The sequence below is a fragment of the Lepisma saccharinum genome, chromosome 7, assembly GCF_977018435.1.
Source record: "Lepisma saccharinum chromosome 7, izLepSacc3.1, whole genome shotgun sequence".
NCBI classification, from domain to species: domain Eukaryota; kingdom Metazoa; phylum Arthropoda; class Insecta; order Zygentoma; family Lepismatidae; genus Lepisma; species Lepisma saccharinum.
In genome coordinates, this window is record NC_139235.1 from 74,645,396 (window position 1) to 74,664,831 (window position 19,436).

At 36.3% G+C, this 19,436-nt stretch overlaps 2 protein-coding genes across 5 annotated transcripts; both read right to left on the bottom strand.

The window, feature by feature from the left end:
• Positions 1 to 434: 434 nt before the first annotated feature.
• Positions 435 to 19,011, bottom strand: LOC145989921 (uncharacterized). Of its 4 annotated transcripts, none has more exons than XM_083125430.1 (3): positions 18,845 to 19,011; positions 16,695 to 16,818; positions 435 to 3,092 (listed from the first exon to the last, which is right to left on the bottom strand). In XM_083125430.1, the coding sequence occupies exon 3, from the start codon at positions 3,075 to 3,077 to the stop codon at positions 783 to 785; it is 2,295 nt and encodes a 764-aa protein (XP_082981556.1). In that variant the 5' UTR covers positions 3,078 to 3,092; positions 16,695 to 16,818; positions 18,845 to 19,011; the 3' UTR covers positions 435 to 782. The 4 variants fall into 4 exon arrangements, with proteins under 4 accessions (XP_082981556.1, XP_082981559.1, XP_082981558.1 ...); XM_083125433.1 differs by lacking the exon at positions 18,845 to 19,011 and adding an exon at positions 18,525 to 18,702; XM_083125432.1 differs by lacking the exon at positions 18,845 to 19,011 and adding an exon at positions 18,363 to 18,507.
• Positions 6,511 to 9,539, bottom strand: LOC145990508 (protein CFDP2-like). The gene is made up of 2 exons (XM_083126204.1): positions 8,691 to 9,539; positions 6,511 to 6,525 (listed from the first exon to the last, which is right to left on the bottom strand). Exons 1-2 carry the CDS (start codon positions 9,537 to 9,539, stop codon positions 6,511 to 6,513), a joined length of 864 nt encoding a protein of 287 aa, XP_082982330.1.
• Positions 19,012 to 19,436: the final 425 nt, after the last annotated feature.

The following is a 19,436-nucleotide window of genomic DNA, read 5'->3' on the forward strand; positions in this document are numbered from 1 at the left end:
CACATTCATAATCAACTATTTGCATGCTCTTGCAGAAGTTATATAATGCATGCAAATGAATACAACATGTTGCACTTCTACTGCAATATCTAGGGTGTTCAGGATAAAGCACTTGTCACAAACTGCAATTTTCTGTTGCTTTTATGTAAGTTACACTGAATAAATTAAAGAAAACATTAAACATATAAATTTATACTGCATGGCAATCTTAACAGTGATGATTCAACATATATATCATGCGTGCAATGTTTCCTATTAAAATAATTAACATAACTGCATGCTGCAAAATTTCATTTTTTGACTAAAGTGCTTTTCCCCTGAACACCCCAGATATAGTTTCTTCTATCTAGAATATTTCCAACTCCACCAGGGTTTCATCCTATCTCAGAATCACCACCTTAAAAACTACTTTTGAAAACTACAATTGTAACAAATATTTTATTCTGTGTGATCAAATTATGCTATACAAACTTGTACAAAATTAGACTTTTCTCTGCTCTGCATTGGAAATAATACTGATAAACATGTACAGAAAACAAATCATATAGTTCATCCTCATGTGAGACAAAAACAAGAACTATGATCATCATATCATTATATTCTATACAACAAAAGAGTACTCTCCATTAACAATGAAAAATATATAAAGGGGCATTTTATCTACACACAATGATCACTAATAAAGACAGTCAATGCCAGACTATGAAACAAAATAGGCTCTGATAATAGTTATTTATAGAAGTTTTGTAGTGTATAAGAAAACAAAACATGTAGTGTAACGATCAAACATCACTTTTTGTAAAATCAGAGTCAACCCCTTCTAACTGTCCTTGCTCACGGACTGTTTGCTCCCAAAGCCAAAGCTTTTCTAGGTGCTGGTCTAAATGGACCTTCAAGTACACTTCATGTATAAAAGTGGCTTGGCACATCTGACACACAAATTTCCTTTCCTTGCTGTGGATCTTCACATGATCTTCGAGTGCACCCTCCGTGAAGAAACCAATATTGCAAATTTTACAAACATACGGCCTGCTTCCTTCGTGGTTCTTCAGATGATTTATAAGTTTATGATTAGACACGAATGCTTTGTCGCACTGGTCGCACTTGAAAGGTTTACCCGTATGAAGCATCATGTGAGTCATAAGGCCACTCTTTTGCGGGAATCTCTGAAAACATATGCTGCAGGAGTAAGGCTTTTCACCGGTGTGGATGCGAATATGTTGTTTCAGCACCGATCGAACGGCGAAACTTTTATCACACATATGACAAGGATACGGGCGTTCACCAGTGTGGGCTCTCAAATGTCGCTCCAGATGAGATTTCTTCTTGTACCCTTTACCGCATGAATCGCAAAAGAACTTCCTATCGTTCACCTCAAGTCCATGTAACCCAAATAGACTATGCTGAAGATAATTCTTATTGTGAAGAAAAGAGAGATCTTTCAAGCTACCTTTAGGTGATATAATCCCCAACAAGTCTTTTTCCATCTTTGACAATTCAGAGGCCAAAGGTGACGAAGCTAAACTAAATATGCTACTTGAAGCTGTAGATATGCCCCCCTGCTTCAGAAACGGTCTGCGTTTTTTACCTTTCATTTTACGTTTACGCTTAGAAGGTTTCCTGCCCTCCTTGATATCTAAACCCTGGCTTGCTATGTGGTAAGCAAATAAATTTGGCCGTTTTGCTCTCAACTTCATCGGAGATTTACCTTTATTGTTCATATTTACATCAGTCTGCATGCTAGAGTCCATTCGATCAATGCTTGGATCTGCCTGCACCTCTTTCTCTGATGATACCAGTGGGCTTGTTTCACAACAAGCATCTTTATTGTCACCATTCAACAATTCGATTCTTGGAATGAAGTAGTCCTCAAAGCTGCACTCTTCGATTTCTATGGTGTCCTCTATGTCAGAGTCAAGCTCTTCTTTCACTTGCACACTTCCATAATCATACATAATGTTATCCTTATGGTGTTGAGTTACAGGAGATGGTAAGACAAAATTACTTTTCTTCCACTTTCCTTTCTTGTCTTCTGTATTGTTCAGAACATTGGGCAACGCGGTAATAATAGCTTCAATATGACTTGCAGGGTTCACACTGGCTAAAGGTGAAAGTATATTATCAACAGATGTAGATGTTACAACCGAATCTGGAGATTCATCATTGTCTACTTTCTTAATCGTTGAAGGAGTTTTCTTAGAAGGTGCAACACTGTTGCTTTCAATATCACCGATTCCCTCCAGCGAGGGCACATTTATTATCTCCAGCTGCACCTGTGTGCCCTCCTTAATCAGTGCAGCCTCTTCGCTAGTCAGTTCATAACACTGGATTCCATCCTTTAGCACTATTTCCAGTCCATTGCCAGGTAGTTCCGATGCTGTACTCGTACTGGAAACTTCCTCTAAATCCTTCTGTGTACCGTGACCAGCTTTTCTACTTCTAACCTCATTATCACAGTTATCCTCCTTTGCTGAAGCTTCAAACTCTTCACTTGAACATGTCATCATTAAGTTTTGTATCCGACCCTTTTTGCTTGCCGCCACTTTACTTTTGCCAGGCTGCGGGTGAACTTTCCTCTTCAACAACTTTTGTTTTTTAGATGCCGAATCTTTTACTTTCCTTTCACATTTCTTCAGCGAGTTCTTCCATTTCTCCACTTGCGTTTCCTCCACACTTTCTTCTTCTGCATCACACTGCTTTCCCTCAATATCGGCACCATCATTTTTCTTTCTGTTAGATTTATTGATCTGTATACATGGCGTATCCACTGTTTTCCCATCCAGCGTCTTAATGGAACCCTGTAGTTCACAACTGTTCTCCTCATCCTCGTCTTCACCTCTTATTACACCTCCCTTATCACTACCAATCAAAAACTGTGGATATTTGGCCAAGCCATTCCGAAGCAACATACTCTCACAATCAGAATCATCATCTATGTCTAAAGAAAGGCCTTTCACTGTGATTATTGCAAGTGATAGTTCCTCTGTTGTGTGTTGACACATCTGGTGATAGTGCAGAACTCCAATAGTTTCCAAGCTGGTGGAGCACACCGCACAGTTCAAGTCTGCTGGAGGCATTGTGGAGTTGATTATCTGAAATGACACAAGTACAAGTTCTTACAAAAAGTGCTGAAGATTTTACAATCATATACTGTATGTAATCACTTCTTGTTTCTCCAGCATTATGGAATGGTAAGACACCACCATCTTTTCTTAACTAACTAAAAACAAACAACATAAAATATGAGTACATGGTCCCTGACTTTTCCAGGTGTTTTTAGATAACTTTTTACATGGTACCTGGACTTTTCCAGGTGTTTTTAGATAACTTTTTACATGGTGCCTGACTTTTCCAGGTGTTTTTAGACAACTTTATACATGGTCCCTGACTTTTCCAAGTATTTTTAGGTAACCTTTTAGTGTACTCTATAATGATTTTACAGGTGTAAATTTTATTTTCCTTGCATCACACTACAAATAGTATACAACACATGCTTCCAAAAATCTATTACAGTGTTTAAATTCAGTGATATCTTCATACACACTGTATGTTAATTTCTCTGTTCTATGAATAAGGCACTAAAAATTGACAAAGTATTTCAACATAGGAAATGAGTTCCCCAATATGCCCTTAAATGTATGAGTCTGACAAGACAATCACCACATAAATAGTAGTGTTTAGAAATCACTTCCTCAAAGTTTTCAATCATTATAACATGCATTTATGGAAGTAGCAAGGATGGTGAAATATATTAACATATAGTAGTGTGTTACTGCAGAACGTAAAACCCTTTGTCCACGCAGTTTCTTGCATGACTTGGATTTATGCGGAACTTTTGAAGAATCCAAACCCAAACGTTAAATTTTAATGCCTTTTTATATTCTGGAATTGTGAGTAATACTCACCAAACCTACAAAATGCTATTAATCCAAACCCAAGTCAAGTCTTGATGTTGATTTTTGTTATTTAACAACACTTTTCTGCCACTTTTGGCTAATTGTGATGATGAGGATGAGTGATGATATGATAAAGACACATTCACAAAGAACACCTATGCCCAGAATAGGATTTGATCCCGGAACACAAATACCTATACTGAGATTTGAACCTGGGACAAGTAAAAGAGTGAGCAGGACACCACTACATACAGCAATATGAAAGTGCATAATGTAGCATTCTTTAACAAGAAATACAGAAATCTGTGATTTTTTTGCATTCTTTTGCAATAAAATCAACATAAAAAAATAACAAATATCGTAACCTGCATAGGGGTGGGAAAAATTATAAGATTTGAAGGACTTTATTACATCCAAATGGGTTTCAATAAAGGGCAAAAGAAAATGGGGAACCGTATATATCCTTCCTGGTTTTAAATATGCACCAGGGCATAAGCGCATGCTCCTGAAAGTAAGCAGGTGAAGGTTTCAGCCTCTTGATACCAGCGAGTTTGATGTGGGAAATTTCTGCATGGAAATTGGAACCATATTTTAAGCAAAATGGGGAATCTTATGAAACACACCAAAATTTCACAGACACTTGAAGACTTCAAACTCAATATTAGTTGCAGGTTCATTCCATGATTTTGTTACACCTTGTATTAATTTTTCATGTTTATGCAACTCTTATATTATACATAATTTTAAAGCTTAAATTGTGCAACTTATGAATGTGGCAACAGTGTTTTTATTACAATATTGAGGCCTCCCTGATGGCGCAGTGGTGGCACAAGTCGGATCCCACTTCAAACTGTAAAGCCAGTCCCGATTAGCCTTACTGTGCATAAAGTGGACTTAAAACACCAACTCAACAATATTACAATAGTGACAATTATGCGTAATGCAACTGAAATAAACTAACTGCAAAGGCAAGGAAGTTTCCGATTTTTACTGTACTTTGCATGGAAAAAAATTATGAGGATGAAAAAGGAAAACAATGAAAATATACTACCGGTCAAATAGGCATGGAATTTGCAAATGCATTAATGGAAGAACTCTTGTGCTGTTAGCTGTTAGATTGTGCCTTCTATTGATGTTATGGTAGTCATAGAAAAAGCATATTTTTTTAGATTTTCAGAATCAAGAAACAATAAATGAGCAAAACTCTTAAACCAACTTGGAGCCTAAATAAAAGCAATAAAAACTGGAAATATTGCTCTGAAGCACGAATAAAACCTGTGACTAACGTACATCAAAGTGACTACCATAACTTAAGTATAAAAACCCTACAATGTTGTTAGACATTTCCTGGCACCATATTTAAGAAAATAATGCGGACTGCATGCTGGGTTCCTGCGATATTTATGGGTGCCAGTTACATATTATTAGAATATGTATTATTATATAGAAGTACATCAGTGGAAAAAAGGAAAGTTGCTGCGTATAAGCTCAAGCTCTGATATACTACTTGGGTACTTCAGTTTGATACATTAACTATGAAATGACGCTCCAGTTTCATATCCAAAATCATTTTGCTGTTACTTCTCATTTCCACTCATTTCAGTAGTCTTTAATTGATTTGACATTTTTAACTTCGTATTTCTGCCACTTTTGGCTAATCAGGAAGATGCGTGATTATACAGGGTGTCTACCGTCCGGTCTCGACTCATTCTTCTCATTTCGTTCTTAGTTTTTCCATATTTTAATCCTATCTTTTCTATTCTATCTTCCCATGTATTTCTTGGCCTGCCTCTTCCTACTCTACCCTCAACCCTCATCTCCATCACTTGCTTGGCTTTCCTATCTTCATTCATTCTATTTACATGTCCATACCACTTCAGCTGGCATTCCTCTACTACTTCAGTCATTGTCTTCTTTTGTTTTACCTCTTCTCTTATTCTTTCATTTCTTATTCTGTCTCTTCGAGTTTTCCCCACTGTTCTTCTAAGATATTTCATCTCTATTGCTTGAAATTTACTTAGATGTTTATCTTGGAGTGCTAAGCTTTCTGTGCCATAGCCCATGATGGGAACTACAATTGAGTTGTAGAGTTGCATTTTTGTTTTTATACTGATCTCTCTTTTTCCCACTGAAGTATTACTCATTTGATAATATGCTGATGCTGCCTTCTTTGTCCTATTCATTATCTCTTGATCAATTTTCCCACTGCTACTTATGATAGTTCCTAAGTATTCGTATGTTTCTACTTTCTCTAGTTGTTTCCCTTCACATATTATATTCAGGGCTTCATTTTCCTTGTCCTCTTTAGTCACCCGCATGATCTTACTCTTTTCTATATTAATCTTCATGCCTTTCCTTTTAAGTTCTTCATACCATTCTTCCACTGCTTGCTGAAGTCTCTCAGGTGTATCTGATATCAGTATGATATCATCGGCATATAATAGTGCTTGGATATATACTGGCCTTAATCTCCACATACCTATCTTCGTTCTGTGTGTTCGTCGTTTGCATATTTTAGCAATTTCGTCTAAAAAGACGTTAAATAGGATTGGACTGAGGCTGTCTCCTTGTTTTATGCCTTTCTCAATGTCAAATTCACCTGAGTGTTCGCCATCTACTCTAATTGTTCCTACAGGAATATTATATACAATTTTTATTGCATTCAATAATCTTACTGGTACTTTCTTTGCCTCCAATGCTTCCCATACATATTGCCTAGGTACTGAATCAAAAGCAGCTTTTAGGTCTATAAAAGCTAGATATGTGTCCTTGTTCTTGGCAATTCTTTTTTCCATAATCGTTCTTATAGTATATACCGTGCGTCCATTTCGATCTGCAGCCGAGAGATCGGGAGAAGCGTGGCGGGCTGCACTGACGGAGATGCCGAAATTTGCGGCCTGTAATGCCCGCTTATTTTTATAGACATATGCAGACATTTACATAAATATTGCAAAACGATCACTAACCTGTGTTATAACACGCAAAAGTTCTTCTGTAATTCATCCAAGTTCTGCTCTTATATACACAAATAAATACGCTATAGAAACGATGTTAAGAGCCACAGATAAAAAAGCATTTTAATCATGGTTTTGATCAGTAACGTCCTGCTTAAGTTTATATCCTTGAAAGAGTTTTGTGGCGATGGGAATCGTTTGGAGGTTTCGAATGTGCAACACTGTATCAGGATTACACTGCAGACGAAACCGATAAAAGTGAATGGTTTTCGTGAGCTTCCTCGCAATCCGAAATATCCGAGCTCGAGTTTTTTGTTCCTTCGCGACTAGATGAAGACAGAGTTGTAAATATAGTGGCGAGCAATGTAAACCAAGAGCGTGTTAATTTCGTACTGTGCGCAAGAGTGTTATTCTTGGTTACTTGCAGTTACTTGTTTGTGTTATTGTAGTGTGTATGTGTGACGTGTCAGTGAGACGATTGGAATGCCAGCCGCAAGATTCACGTTAGAACAAAGATTTTTTTATGTATGACACGTACCTACGTGAAAACAAACTCGTGTAGAGACGTGTGTAGGTAATTTGTACAGAAATTCCCATGCGTTTCAACTCCACACAGAGATACGGTTAGATATCTTGTCCTTAAATTACGAGAAACTGTATCGTTAAATTTTAAAACACCTAAGCAAAAATGACGGATTCTAACCGAAGCAAAACTCGATGATATTGGTGCAGCGTTAGAACGTTCTCCAAACAAACCTCTACGCCGTGTTTCACAAGAGGTGGGCGTGTCAAAATCATCGGCACATACAGTCACTAAGCTACTAAAATTAAAACCATACTCTTATAACACAGGTTAGTGCTCGTTTTGCAATATTTATATAAATGTCTGCATATGTTAATAAAAATAAGCGGGCATTTCAGGCCGCAAATGTCGGCATCTCCGTCAGTGCCGCCTGCCACGCTTCTACCGATCTCTCGGCTGCAGATCGAAATGGATGCACGGTATATGATCTTGTGTTTGCCTTTTAGGGTGGAATGCTGCCTGCTCCTCCTCCATATCTTCCTCCACCACTTTTCTGAGACGTCTTTCTAGTATCCTTGTGTATAATTTATAAGCGACTGATGAGAGGCATATTGCTCTGTAGTTATTACAGTCATAGCTACTGCCCTTCTTATGTAGTGGGATAATGATATTTTTCCTCCATTCATTTGGTATTTTGTTTTCCTTCCATATTCTTTGAAACATCTTGGTTAAATTCTTAACTACTTCCATACCTCCATATTTTATTAATTCTGGATTTATTCCATCTGATCCTGCTGCTTTTCCTGTCTTCATCAGTTCTATTGCTATTTGTATTTCATCTTCCTTTATTTCCCCTTCTATATCTGAGTCTTGTACCTCCATGTATGGTCCATATATCACCCCTACCTCCTCTGGGTTATTATTTTCTTTCTGGAATTTTTCACCATAGTGTTTCCGCCATACATCCAACACATCCTTTTTTTCTGTGATCAATTTATCTCCATCTTTAATGGTTCTTATTGTTTTTCCATATTTTCCTCTCAAGTTCTTTACAACTTTCCAAAATTGCCTTGTATTCTTTTCTCTAGCTTTTTCTTCAACCATATTTCCAAATTTTTCCCAGGATGTTATTTTAGCTTCCTTCACTATTTCCTTGACTTCATTTCTTTTTTCAGTGTATTTCCTTCTATGTTCTTCTGTCTGAGACATAATATATTTTTTCCATGCTTCCTTTTTGTTTTTCACTTTTTGTTTCACTTCTTCATTCCACCAAGACGTTTTCTTTTTTCTTGTATCTACTATTTTCTTTCCGCATACTTCTTCTGCAGATTTTATGAGTACCTTTTTAATTCTCTTCCATATTTCTTCTATCTCTAGTTGTTCTACATCTGGTCCTTCTGTCAGTCTGGCTGTTACCTGTTCTTTATACTCTTCCTTCTTCTCTTTTTTCTGTAACTCATTTATCTTAATTGTTTGGTATCTTTTCATTCTGGGCTTTGGTGGTCTTGTGAAGCGTGTGTCCACTATTAGTAATCTATGATCTGTACCCAGTTCAGCACCTCTTATAACTTTAACATCCATTATGTTTCTCCTAATACTACTGGTATATATTATGTAGTCTATTATGCTTTTAGCATTTCTTCCTTCAGCCTGGAAGGTTATTTTATGTGCCTCCTTATGTGGGAAGAAGGATTTTCCAAGAAGCAACTGATTTTCTACACAAAACTCCAGTAATCTCTTGCCATTCTCATTCAATGTCTTTTCTCCCCCGTAGCTTCCCATACTACCATGGGCTACCTTCTTATCTTTACCTGTTCTTGCATTTAAGTCTCCCACTATCATTACATACCGTCCCTCCATTACTTCTTTATCTAATGTCCTCTGGAGTTGTACATAAAATTCTTCCTTATCAAGCACAGAGGCATCTTCTGTTGGTGCATATACTTGGATATATGATATTTTATATTGCATATCAAATTTAACTACAATTATTCTTGAGTTAACTGGTTCCCAGCCACTGACCTTTGTTTCATATTCCTGACTTGTTACAATTCCTACCCCTTCTTTTGCTCTTCTGCCCTGTCCAACACCTGAATATCTCAAGGTATATCCCTCCTCAAGCCTTTGTATGCCATTTCCTTTCTTTCTTACTTCACTAATTCCCATTACGTCTATCTTACGTATCTTCAGGAAACAAGGAAAGTTGCTGCGTATAAGCTCAACCTCTGATATACTACTTGGGTACTTCAGTTTGATACATTAACTATGAAATGACGCTCCAGTTTCATATCCAAAATCATTTTGCTGTTACTTCTCATTTCCGTAGTCTTTAATTGATTTGACATATTTTACTTCGTATTTCTGCCACTTTTGGCTAATCAGGAAGATGCGTGATTATACAGGGTGTCTACCAGTCAAGAAATTATGCTGGTGGTCAAGAAGTTTTGCAATTTTTTACAGTATAGTGAATTTACATTGTTATATACCTGTACTGGGATTTGTAAAAATTGAATATTTGAAAATCTAAAATTGTACTGAGTTGTGGTTAGGATTTGTTCACTTTGTTTCTTAAGAATTACATTCTTGTATGCGTGAAGTTTTGTAAAAATATTAAATAAGTAACGTAGCCATTCCCCATCCAGGGTGACAACTGAATCATTACTTCTTACATGCATTAATAATTAAAGCAAGTCTAAATCTCTTGTTAAAGTACAGCTTCACTTTTACCTTGTGGTAGAGGTTTTTCATTGAATGAAAATATATATTTTCTTAATTTTGCAACTACAGTAAAACCTCGTTAATCTGGAGTAATGGGGGGGATAAGTTGACCGGTTTAACGAAAGTCTGGATTAACTGAAATAACCTAAAGAACAGTAGAAAGTGCATTAAAACTCAGTTTATAGCAACAAAACACGTTTATTATGGTGTATTTAAAGGGCATAGGTCTAAATACACTATACAGTACAGTAAAATGTAAACCAATACAACAATGCAGTTCTTCTAGCCCCATTTAAAACCTTGCATTCTGCTTCCCCCCCCCCCCTTGCCTGTCCGGATTAAGTGAAGTCAGTCTTATCGAGGTTTTACTGTATACCTAAATAGGGGGGGCGATTAAATAAATGTTAAGAAAAAGGCGAATAAAGGTCAAGAAAAAGTCATGAAAGAGCAAGAATTTAGGATTTGTTATCTTGGTAGATACCCTGTTAGGGTGATCGAAAAGTCCCCGAACCCAAACTTCAAAAAAAAAAAAAATGTCAAAATTTCTGTGGAAGCTGGTTTGCGAGGGTCTTGGCTGTACACGACACAAGAGATGGTGCTGGGGAGTGGTGCTAGCAGTCGTGGCGAGGAAATGAACTACGAGCAGTGCTGGTAACAAAATAATCAGGTAAACCAAACCAATAGTTAACCTAAACTGTGAAAGCAAGGAACAAGTGGACCTTACCTGCGTGATCGTGTAGATCTTTCTCATTGGATATCTGGGTGGATGTAGGGACATCACAAGAGATGCTGAAAGTGTCCCCCATGCTGCAGCATGCATAAACGTATGCGACGGCACATGTTTCATGCTACGCGATGCAGAATAGGCACATTAATTGCAGTAATGCACTGGGCAATGTTGGTTTTCAGGGTATCTAAATCGTGGGGATTATTTTTGTACACTTTCCCCTTCAAATAACCCCACAAAAAAAAATCGGGTGAGGTTAAATCAGGTCATCTTGCCGGCCAAAGCCCTGATGAAATCAGGCGGTCATCAAAAAATTCACACAGAAATGCCATGGTGGCATTGGACGTATGGCATGTTGCCCCGTCTTGTTGTAACCACACATCTTGTTCATCGGCATCCAAAAGAATGATAAACTGCTGTATAATGTCCTTGTACACAATAGAGTTCACTCGGTTTTTGAAAAAAATCTGTCCAATAATTCGTGATCTGGACACGGCACACCAGATACCAATTTTCTGCGAGTGGAGGGGGACCTCGTGTAACATTTGTGGATTTTCTGTGGACCACAAGCGACTGTTCTGTGCATTAACATGACCTGACAAATGGAACCAGGCCTCGTCCGTGAAGTATACCTTATCAAGGATAGCAATATTGTTGCGAGTGAATTGTTGAAACCACGACAGTACTTAATTCGATCACCATTGTCACCTGGTCGCAGTTCCTGAACCACTTTCACGTGGTATGGCCTTAATTTTAACTGTTTTGTTGCCTTGTGTACTGAGCCATATGATACGCCCACCTGTTGTGATAACTGCCGCAGTCCTTTCTGCGGTGATTGTTGTAATCGTGCGACGTCGTCTTACAAAACATCATTCGTCACAACTAAAGGGTGCCCACTACGCGGCTAATCGTGCACACTACCATGTTCACGAAATCTCTTGATTAATGCATGAAGAGTTGATTTACTCACAGAACGCCCAAAACGCCTCTCAAATTTCTCGTTCGCAGCACTGTATGATGTCGTTTTCAAATACTCCTCTAACAAAAACACACGCTACTCCACCGACAAACTCATCCTTGCAACTGGCGTGATTATTTTGTTACCAGCACTGCTCGTAGTTCATTTCCTTGCCACGACTGCTAGCGCCATTCCCCAGTGCCATCTCTTGTGTCGTGTACAGCCAAGACCCTCGCAAACCAGCTTCCACAGAAATTTTGACATTATCATAACGACCGGCGAAAAAAAAATTTGAAGTTTGGGTTCGGGGACTTTTCGATCACCCTGTATGTTAAGACTAATGAAGTGACACTCTCACAGAACACCCATGCCGGGTGTCGTAGCATGCCATGGCAGAGGACAAGTAAGTCTAATGTATATTTATACCACATGTGTATTCTTCCAGTACCGCCAGTAAACCAACTTTTCTTTCAATTGCTGGAAAATTTGAAGTTGTCCAACTTATGTTCTTGTTCTATTTGCATGTGTGTTACATCTAATTAATATATATAAAATACATATACAGTACATAAGAATTATTGTGGTAAACCAGGTCAAATATTTCAGAAAATTTCCATCACGTTTATTGTAAGTCACATATCCACCACATCTTTGGTTGAACAGGATAATTAATCAACTTATGAAATGTATGATGGAACAAATGCAATTGTACACTTCTGTCTTGGAACAATTTCATTTACTTTCAACAGGATTACTACAACCCAGAAGTGTACATGCAGTTGTGTCTAACTAAGGTTCGAAGCTGTGGCATCTGGCCCAGTAGTGAATAGGCTGACTATAAGTATGTGTGTGTGAATAATTTGTTCTACATGTTTTATGTATACAAACATGGTGTAACAAATATTATACTGTTGCTAATTATCATCATCATTAATTGATTGAATTGGTGTTTTAAGTCAGCTTTATGCACAGTAAGGTTAATAAGGACTGGACCAACAGTTTCAAATGGAATCCAAACCACTATGTGCCCAGACTGGGTATTGAACCCGGGACTCCTTGATTACAAGGCGATGCCATCGAGGAGGCATTATTATTATTTCCTTATAGTATGAAGGGAAAATTGGACAAAAGGGGGAAATTTTGTACCTTGCAAAGGGAAATTATGCCTCAAATTGAGGCACCACTGGCTTGAGGCTTGCTATATCAAATAAGCAACACAAAACTAACTAACTTCCATGGACGTCCGGAAGGTGGGGGAGCAAAGGGGGCCACAGCCACACCCTGAAATATGAATATCCACCTAAAAATTATATATTTCACATATAATTTCATTCCAGTCACAGTAATTTGTTAATTATTATAAATTAGTTGAAGAAACATGATAATTTCAGACTGAGATTTTGAGGGGGCATCACTACTATGGAGAAAAATATGCCACCTTGATTGATTTATTTATTTGTGGTTTTAAGTCCACTTTACGCACAGAAAGGCTAATCGGGACTGGACCTACAGTTTAAAGTGAAATCCGAACAACTGTGCCATGTGCCTCCACCAGGTATCGAATCCAGAACCCCACTATCACAAGGCAACGATGTTACCACTACACCATCGAGGAAGCACAAAAGTTGTAAAAGAAGAATGCATTGGCGTCCCGTGAAATTATTTTACACCCTATTAAATCAATATTGGTTTCTTCCTGCAAGAAAATTAGATCAAAAAATTTTCTTGCTTGCAGTCTGCCTTTGTTCTCTGTAATGCATTGTAAATTACCAGACAGAGAAATAAGACTTGTCTTGATTTTGTTTTAAATGCAGGAACAATTGTTTACAGGAAAGGGAGCGTGCACATTTCAGAGACAATTATATAATTTTTACTGTTGGTTTATTATGAGATGGATTAATTGGTCGTGTAATGTATTTAAATAATATATGTTGTATATACATGTATTAAGGAAACTTTGAATATGTACACAATTTAGAGTCCATGTTGCACAATGTGAAAGATATCGTGCATGAAAGTTATGTTAATGTAAAAGATAATTATATTTGGAATGCATTTATCAAGCATTTTCTGTCTTTCAAAAATTGATTGTGAGCAAATTTTCCATTATTAATGTGAAATTGAACATATTGAAAAAATAATTCAAATCGTTTGTTCGAACACAAATCCTTTAGCGCCAACTTCTACCCCCTTCCGCATAATTTACGAGGGTAATAAGAATAACATCTTTAATACTACTACTACTACTAATTATAATAATGTTGGTCCCGGATTTGAATCCTGGCTTGTGAGTGTCCATCAATTTCATAATATTATCACTCATCCCCATCTTCACAAATTAGCAAAAATTGGCGCAATAAGCGAAGCTAAATAACGCAAATCAATAATAATAATAATGTTATAACATTGTTATTAACATTATTATTATTAAAATTATATTATTATTATTGGTACGTTTATCCTGGCACTTTTAAGATGTTAAATTATGTATTCAGTCTGGCATTTACTATCCATAATAAATGTGGCACAACTAAAATATGTTCAATATTCCAATAAGAATGATATGATTTTGAAATGAACTGGCAACTATGCTTCAAATGTTATAACTGTCACTAGTTGCCATTTGTGTTCAGTATATTCTGACAATTCATCATGGCTAAATACACGCTTCAAGAACGTTTAGTTATTATCCAAAAAAAATTATGAAAATAGATGTTCTATTGAACTTGAAATGGATCATAATTTTGGGCAAAAAAATATCTTCTCAGATGAAGCTCATTTCTGGTTAAGTGGATATTTTGACAAACAAAATTGTCGTTTTTGGTGTGAAAACAATCCACAAGAGATTCACGAGAAGCCCTTGCATCCGCAAAAGGCCACTGTATGGTGTGGTTTATGGCATGGTGGCATCATCGGACCATTTTTTTTTCCAAAATGAGGTAGGAGATGCATTTACAGTGACTGGTGAGCAGTACCGATTGATGTTAACAGATTTTTTGTGGCCAAATTTAGATTAAATTCACTTGAAGGACATGTGGTTCCAACAAGATGGTGCCACATGTCACACTGCTAATGCCACTATCGGCATATTGCAAGAACGGTTTGTTGAAAGGATAATTTCAAGAAATGCAACTGTTAGTTGGCCTCCAAGAATTTGTGATTTAACTCATTTAGATTGCTTTTTGTGGGGTTATTTGAAGTCTATGCAAACAGACCACGAACCCTTGATGCATTAAGATTGAACATCGAAAGCTGCATTCGTGACATTAGGCCCGAGTTATTGCACAAAGTCATCGAAAATTGAGTTCATTGAATTCACTTGTGTGCACAAAGTCAATGTGGACATTTAAATGATGTATTATTCAAAACATAATGTAACAGACTATGCTTCAAAATAATATAAAAAGTTTGGTTGTATCTGAAATAGTTCTTATTTTATTTCATTGTAAAATCACATCGTTCTTATTGGAAAACCCTATACAAGTGGTACCTGTGACTTTCTGTACCCCAGATAAATAGCAGCAAATTTTGCATGGTTTGTGAAGATTATATTCTTTATGAATGCTTTCCCTTGTTTTTAGCTGGTGGAGATGTGTTATTGTGAAGTAGCGTATCCTTGTTACCTTAGCCTGATGCAGCCTAGCCCAAAGGCTCCACACCCAACATGACAATCCAAAACAACAGCAGATGGGACGTTGCCTACTGCTTCATGAATGCAAAATATTAGATAATGTATTATAAACTAACGTAAATCTAAGACTAAGGACTGAAAACTTACAAAACCAAAATAGAGGTTAAACCATTGTTAGGAGTGTTAGATATATCCGTGTTTTAATTTTACGTTGTTAGGTTAGGAGTACTAAGTATGGAATTATCATCTGAACGTGTCTTTTCGTTATTTGAGTGTGCATACAACAGTTTTTAACTAATAAAAAGCAGCAAAAGTACTCCAAGATTAGGATGATTATTACTTACACAGACCATACCTTGGGATAAAATATCTTCGTTATTTGTGCTTTATGCACCCTGAAACACATTTTATATTGCATAAAATATTGAAATCTAACAATAAAAAAAGAATTTGAGCTAATTCTCAAGGAGGTACATAGCCCCATTCAAGTATGCAATACTGAAAATGGTAAAAAAAAAAAATGAAGGGGAAAGATAAGTAGATCCCGAACAACTCTGAGAAGTATTTTGCATTTCCCTTTCAGGTATAAAAATTTGCAACTGGGTGGGAGGGGGCTGCTAAGTATACGGTAAAAATTTACTATCCTTCGGACACCTCTAATTTTTTAGTTTCATCAATTTTTGACATTCGTACTTACGTATCTGCTTCGCGGAACATTCCTGAAGGTGTATCAATGTTGTTTTGATGAAATTAATTGCAATTTTTCACATTACCAGTACGTCTTTCTGATAGGCCTTTTCGCTTGCCTGAGACGAACTAAAGTAACCACGCGCCAATGGTTCGTGGGGCTAGTGCCAATGGTTCGCAATTATTTCCAATTTCTAGATCCTGATACTAACACGACACCAAATTTTAACTGTTTCCTAACCTAACAGAACTAACCTAACCACGTGCCAATGGTTCGGTGGGGCAAGTGCCAATGGTTCACAATTATTTCCAATTTCTAGATCCTGATACTAACACGACACCAAATTTTAACTATGTTTCCTAACCTAACAGAACTAACCTATCCATGCGCGAATGGTTCGTGGGGCTAGCTATTCTCCGTCGGACAATTAATTGTCAACGAACAACATGAATTTCAGCTATGAAACATTCCCACATCACATAAAACACCTTCCCGATGTTCGACAATGCTACAGGAACTTATTACGGTAAGTAGTTTCTTCTGTAAAAATAAATAAATGTGTCCGAAGGATAGTAAACAAGTACCCATTCAATACCTACTCAAACAATGTACTGCTTCACAGAACCAAGTTTGTCTCCTCTAAGCTTCTACACAAGCTGGAGTATCCTGTATAGGTATAGTGTCTGCATAATTTTTCTGTTAACAGCAATACCAAGCTGTTACCTGTAAGTATAATGAATGCACATCAACATTAGTGGCACTATGTAAACAAGGAATAAGTAGAAAAATTATGACATGAACATTTATGGTAAAAAAAATTACCAAAACTAATTAATACCAATACACAATTTATGTAGGCACATGCTAATAAAACTTTTGAATGACACACAAAATTTGTAACATGAAATTATACTTTTGTAATTATTAATTATAATCTTCATGTCGCAACAATATGCACAATAATAATAATAATAATAATTCCTTTATTTAGTGGGTGAGGTTCAGCCGTAGGCTGCTTTGCCACCTAACCCTTGTCATGAGCTACATAAGAAAATATAAGTATATATAATATAATATGATAATATACGAGTACAGATGGAAAGCTTGAATACACTAAAGAGAAATAAAATAAAAAAATTTGCAATGATACCATATTAATTATGAAAATGTTAAGATTTGAATATCAAAACAATTTGTTTCTCTATGAAATCATAAAATCTAAATAGGTAATTATTGTTCAAAGAAAGAAGTGCTGATAAGTATATAACTATTTAACAAACTCTAGAGCGTTCAGAAATCAATCAACTTTGTGCATGGTATTTGTTTAATACACATAATGCATATTACATATAAAATGTAAAGCATTTGTAAATAGTTGGTTGTTTAGGAGGATATATTTAAAGTTTCCAAATCTGATATGGCCTATAGTTCTCGATTTGGAAATTAATAGATGATAGGATGTTTGATGAAACCTTGGAGGATAGGTTGGAGATATTTAATAACATTTCACTACATACCTTGGATGTTGATATTCAGTTACATCATTCAGTTTGAGGACTGAAATTATTATGAATTACATTACACAATTCTTCTGACGCATCTCATTATTTTCTATTATTATTATTATTTTATTCTTACCTTGCAATAATTATAAAGTTAAAATGTAGGGATAACTAAAAAATAAAAGTTTTACAATGTATTACTAATTCAATTGCCTGATTAAAACATGCTACAAATAATAACATTTTATCAATTCATGAAAAGTTATAGTTTCTAAACTCTGCAAAATTTTAGTATCGTTTTCCTGTTTTATGAAAGTTATGGTAAATTTCAAAGTTCGCATATTACCGTACAAAAAAACAAAGGAAACTGATATTCCTGGAATATGGTAAAATTTAAATGCCCTGCGTTGAATCAACATAATTAACTCATGCCTTTGCCTATAAATCTATTTTCCCATACACCAAAATCAGTGGCACAAAAATTGCGAACTTTGCCCTTATTTTTATGAATTAAATGTTCTAAAATAAGGTACAGTGCAAAACAAAAAAATAATATTGTGATTAATCTGTAGAGCTGCATCGCCGTTGTAGAACATTATACTCTACTGCAATGATCAAGGTCACGGACACGGATTAGACCACATAACTGGGCACATTTACTTGTAGTAATACACCAACACAATATTTCATTACTTGTATCATTTTACCAAGGCGCTAAATTAACTTTATAACTTGCGGCTCCGTGCTTACCTACGGCATACTCACGTTGCTTCGATATTGCCGGTAATGAATTCGAGAGACTACACGTACTAGTTGACACACGGGAATGCACAAAGTATTAACCTAACACGAAGTAAAACTGGCGATTTCGTTAAAGAAAAATCAATCCAATAAAATTATTCATTTAAAAAAAACTTTAAAGAACACCTGTAGTGTTGTTGGCTGGCGGCTGCCATGTTGATCTTCCAGACATTGATAAGTAAAATAAGGCATTTTTTTTCGTTACTGATTGCGGCATTTGTCTACACGGTGAATACCATCAAAAGCCAATTCTACTTAAATAATTATTGTTTTGCTAAATTTTCACTTATTGCTCCTATTCAACACAGATCGAGTGATAGATAACATGTGTTTAATTCCTTGTTTATCGTATTCATCATTACGTAGAACGCGACGATCAAGTTATCCACTATGGACACATACAATTTATGCTAATAATCACACTTTTCGATCAACATAAAACTTACAATAGTTAACTAGTACAGAGAGTTGCCATTGTAGTACTAATCTGAATAATAATGTCCCTCCTTCGGTATATCGTGCCGCACTTGACGATGGCAACTCAACTCGGACTTTTCTTGTTTTACCGCAACACAATCACCCGTTACTTTCGTGCTTTCGATGTTGCCCACTAGATGACCTCGAAAGCAATCAAGTACTACACTAGCGATGATCGAAGAGGAGTCAAAATTACGGCATTTCCCATTAAATTTGCAATTAACATGCGGTTTTGTTTAATAAAGAAATTCAGTTAAAATAATTAAACCAATCTACATGATTTTTTGTGGCAGTGGCAGTAAGCATGTTCCTAAAGGAAAGCTCGAAATGATAAGAGTTTGCACGAGATAAAATTGCCCATGAAGCTTGCCTATGTCGAAAGCAGCCAGGAAACGGAGGAATGAAGTTGTGCGTTGTGGTGAATGCGAACAGCAATGAGATAAATGTGTTTCATTTGAATCGTGACTAAAAAGAAAAACAAGTTTTTTACCCATTTACGAATTATGAAAAAAGTAAAAAGAACAAGATCTCAGCTGTGAGAATCGATTTAACTTGCAGTTA

Excerpts from the sequence above, each read along its gene's own strand:
- LOC145990508 (XM_083126204.1), bottom strand. The coding sequence starts at position 9,539 with ATGGGAATTAGTGAAGTAAGAAAGAAAGGAAATGGCATACAAAGGCTT.
- LOC145989921 (XM_083125430.1), bottom strand. The coding sequence starts at position 3,077 with ATGCCTCCAGCAGACTTGAACTGTGCGGTGTGCTCCACCAGCTTGGAA.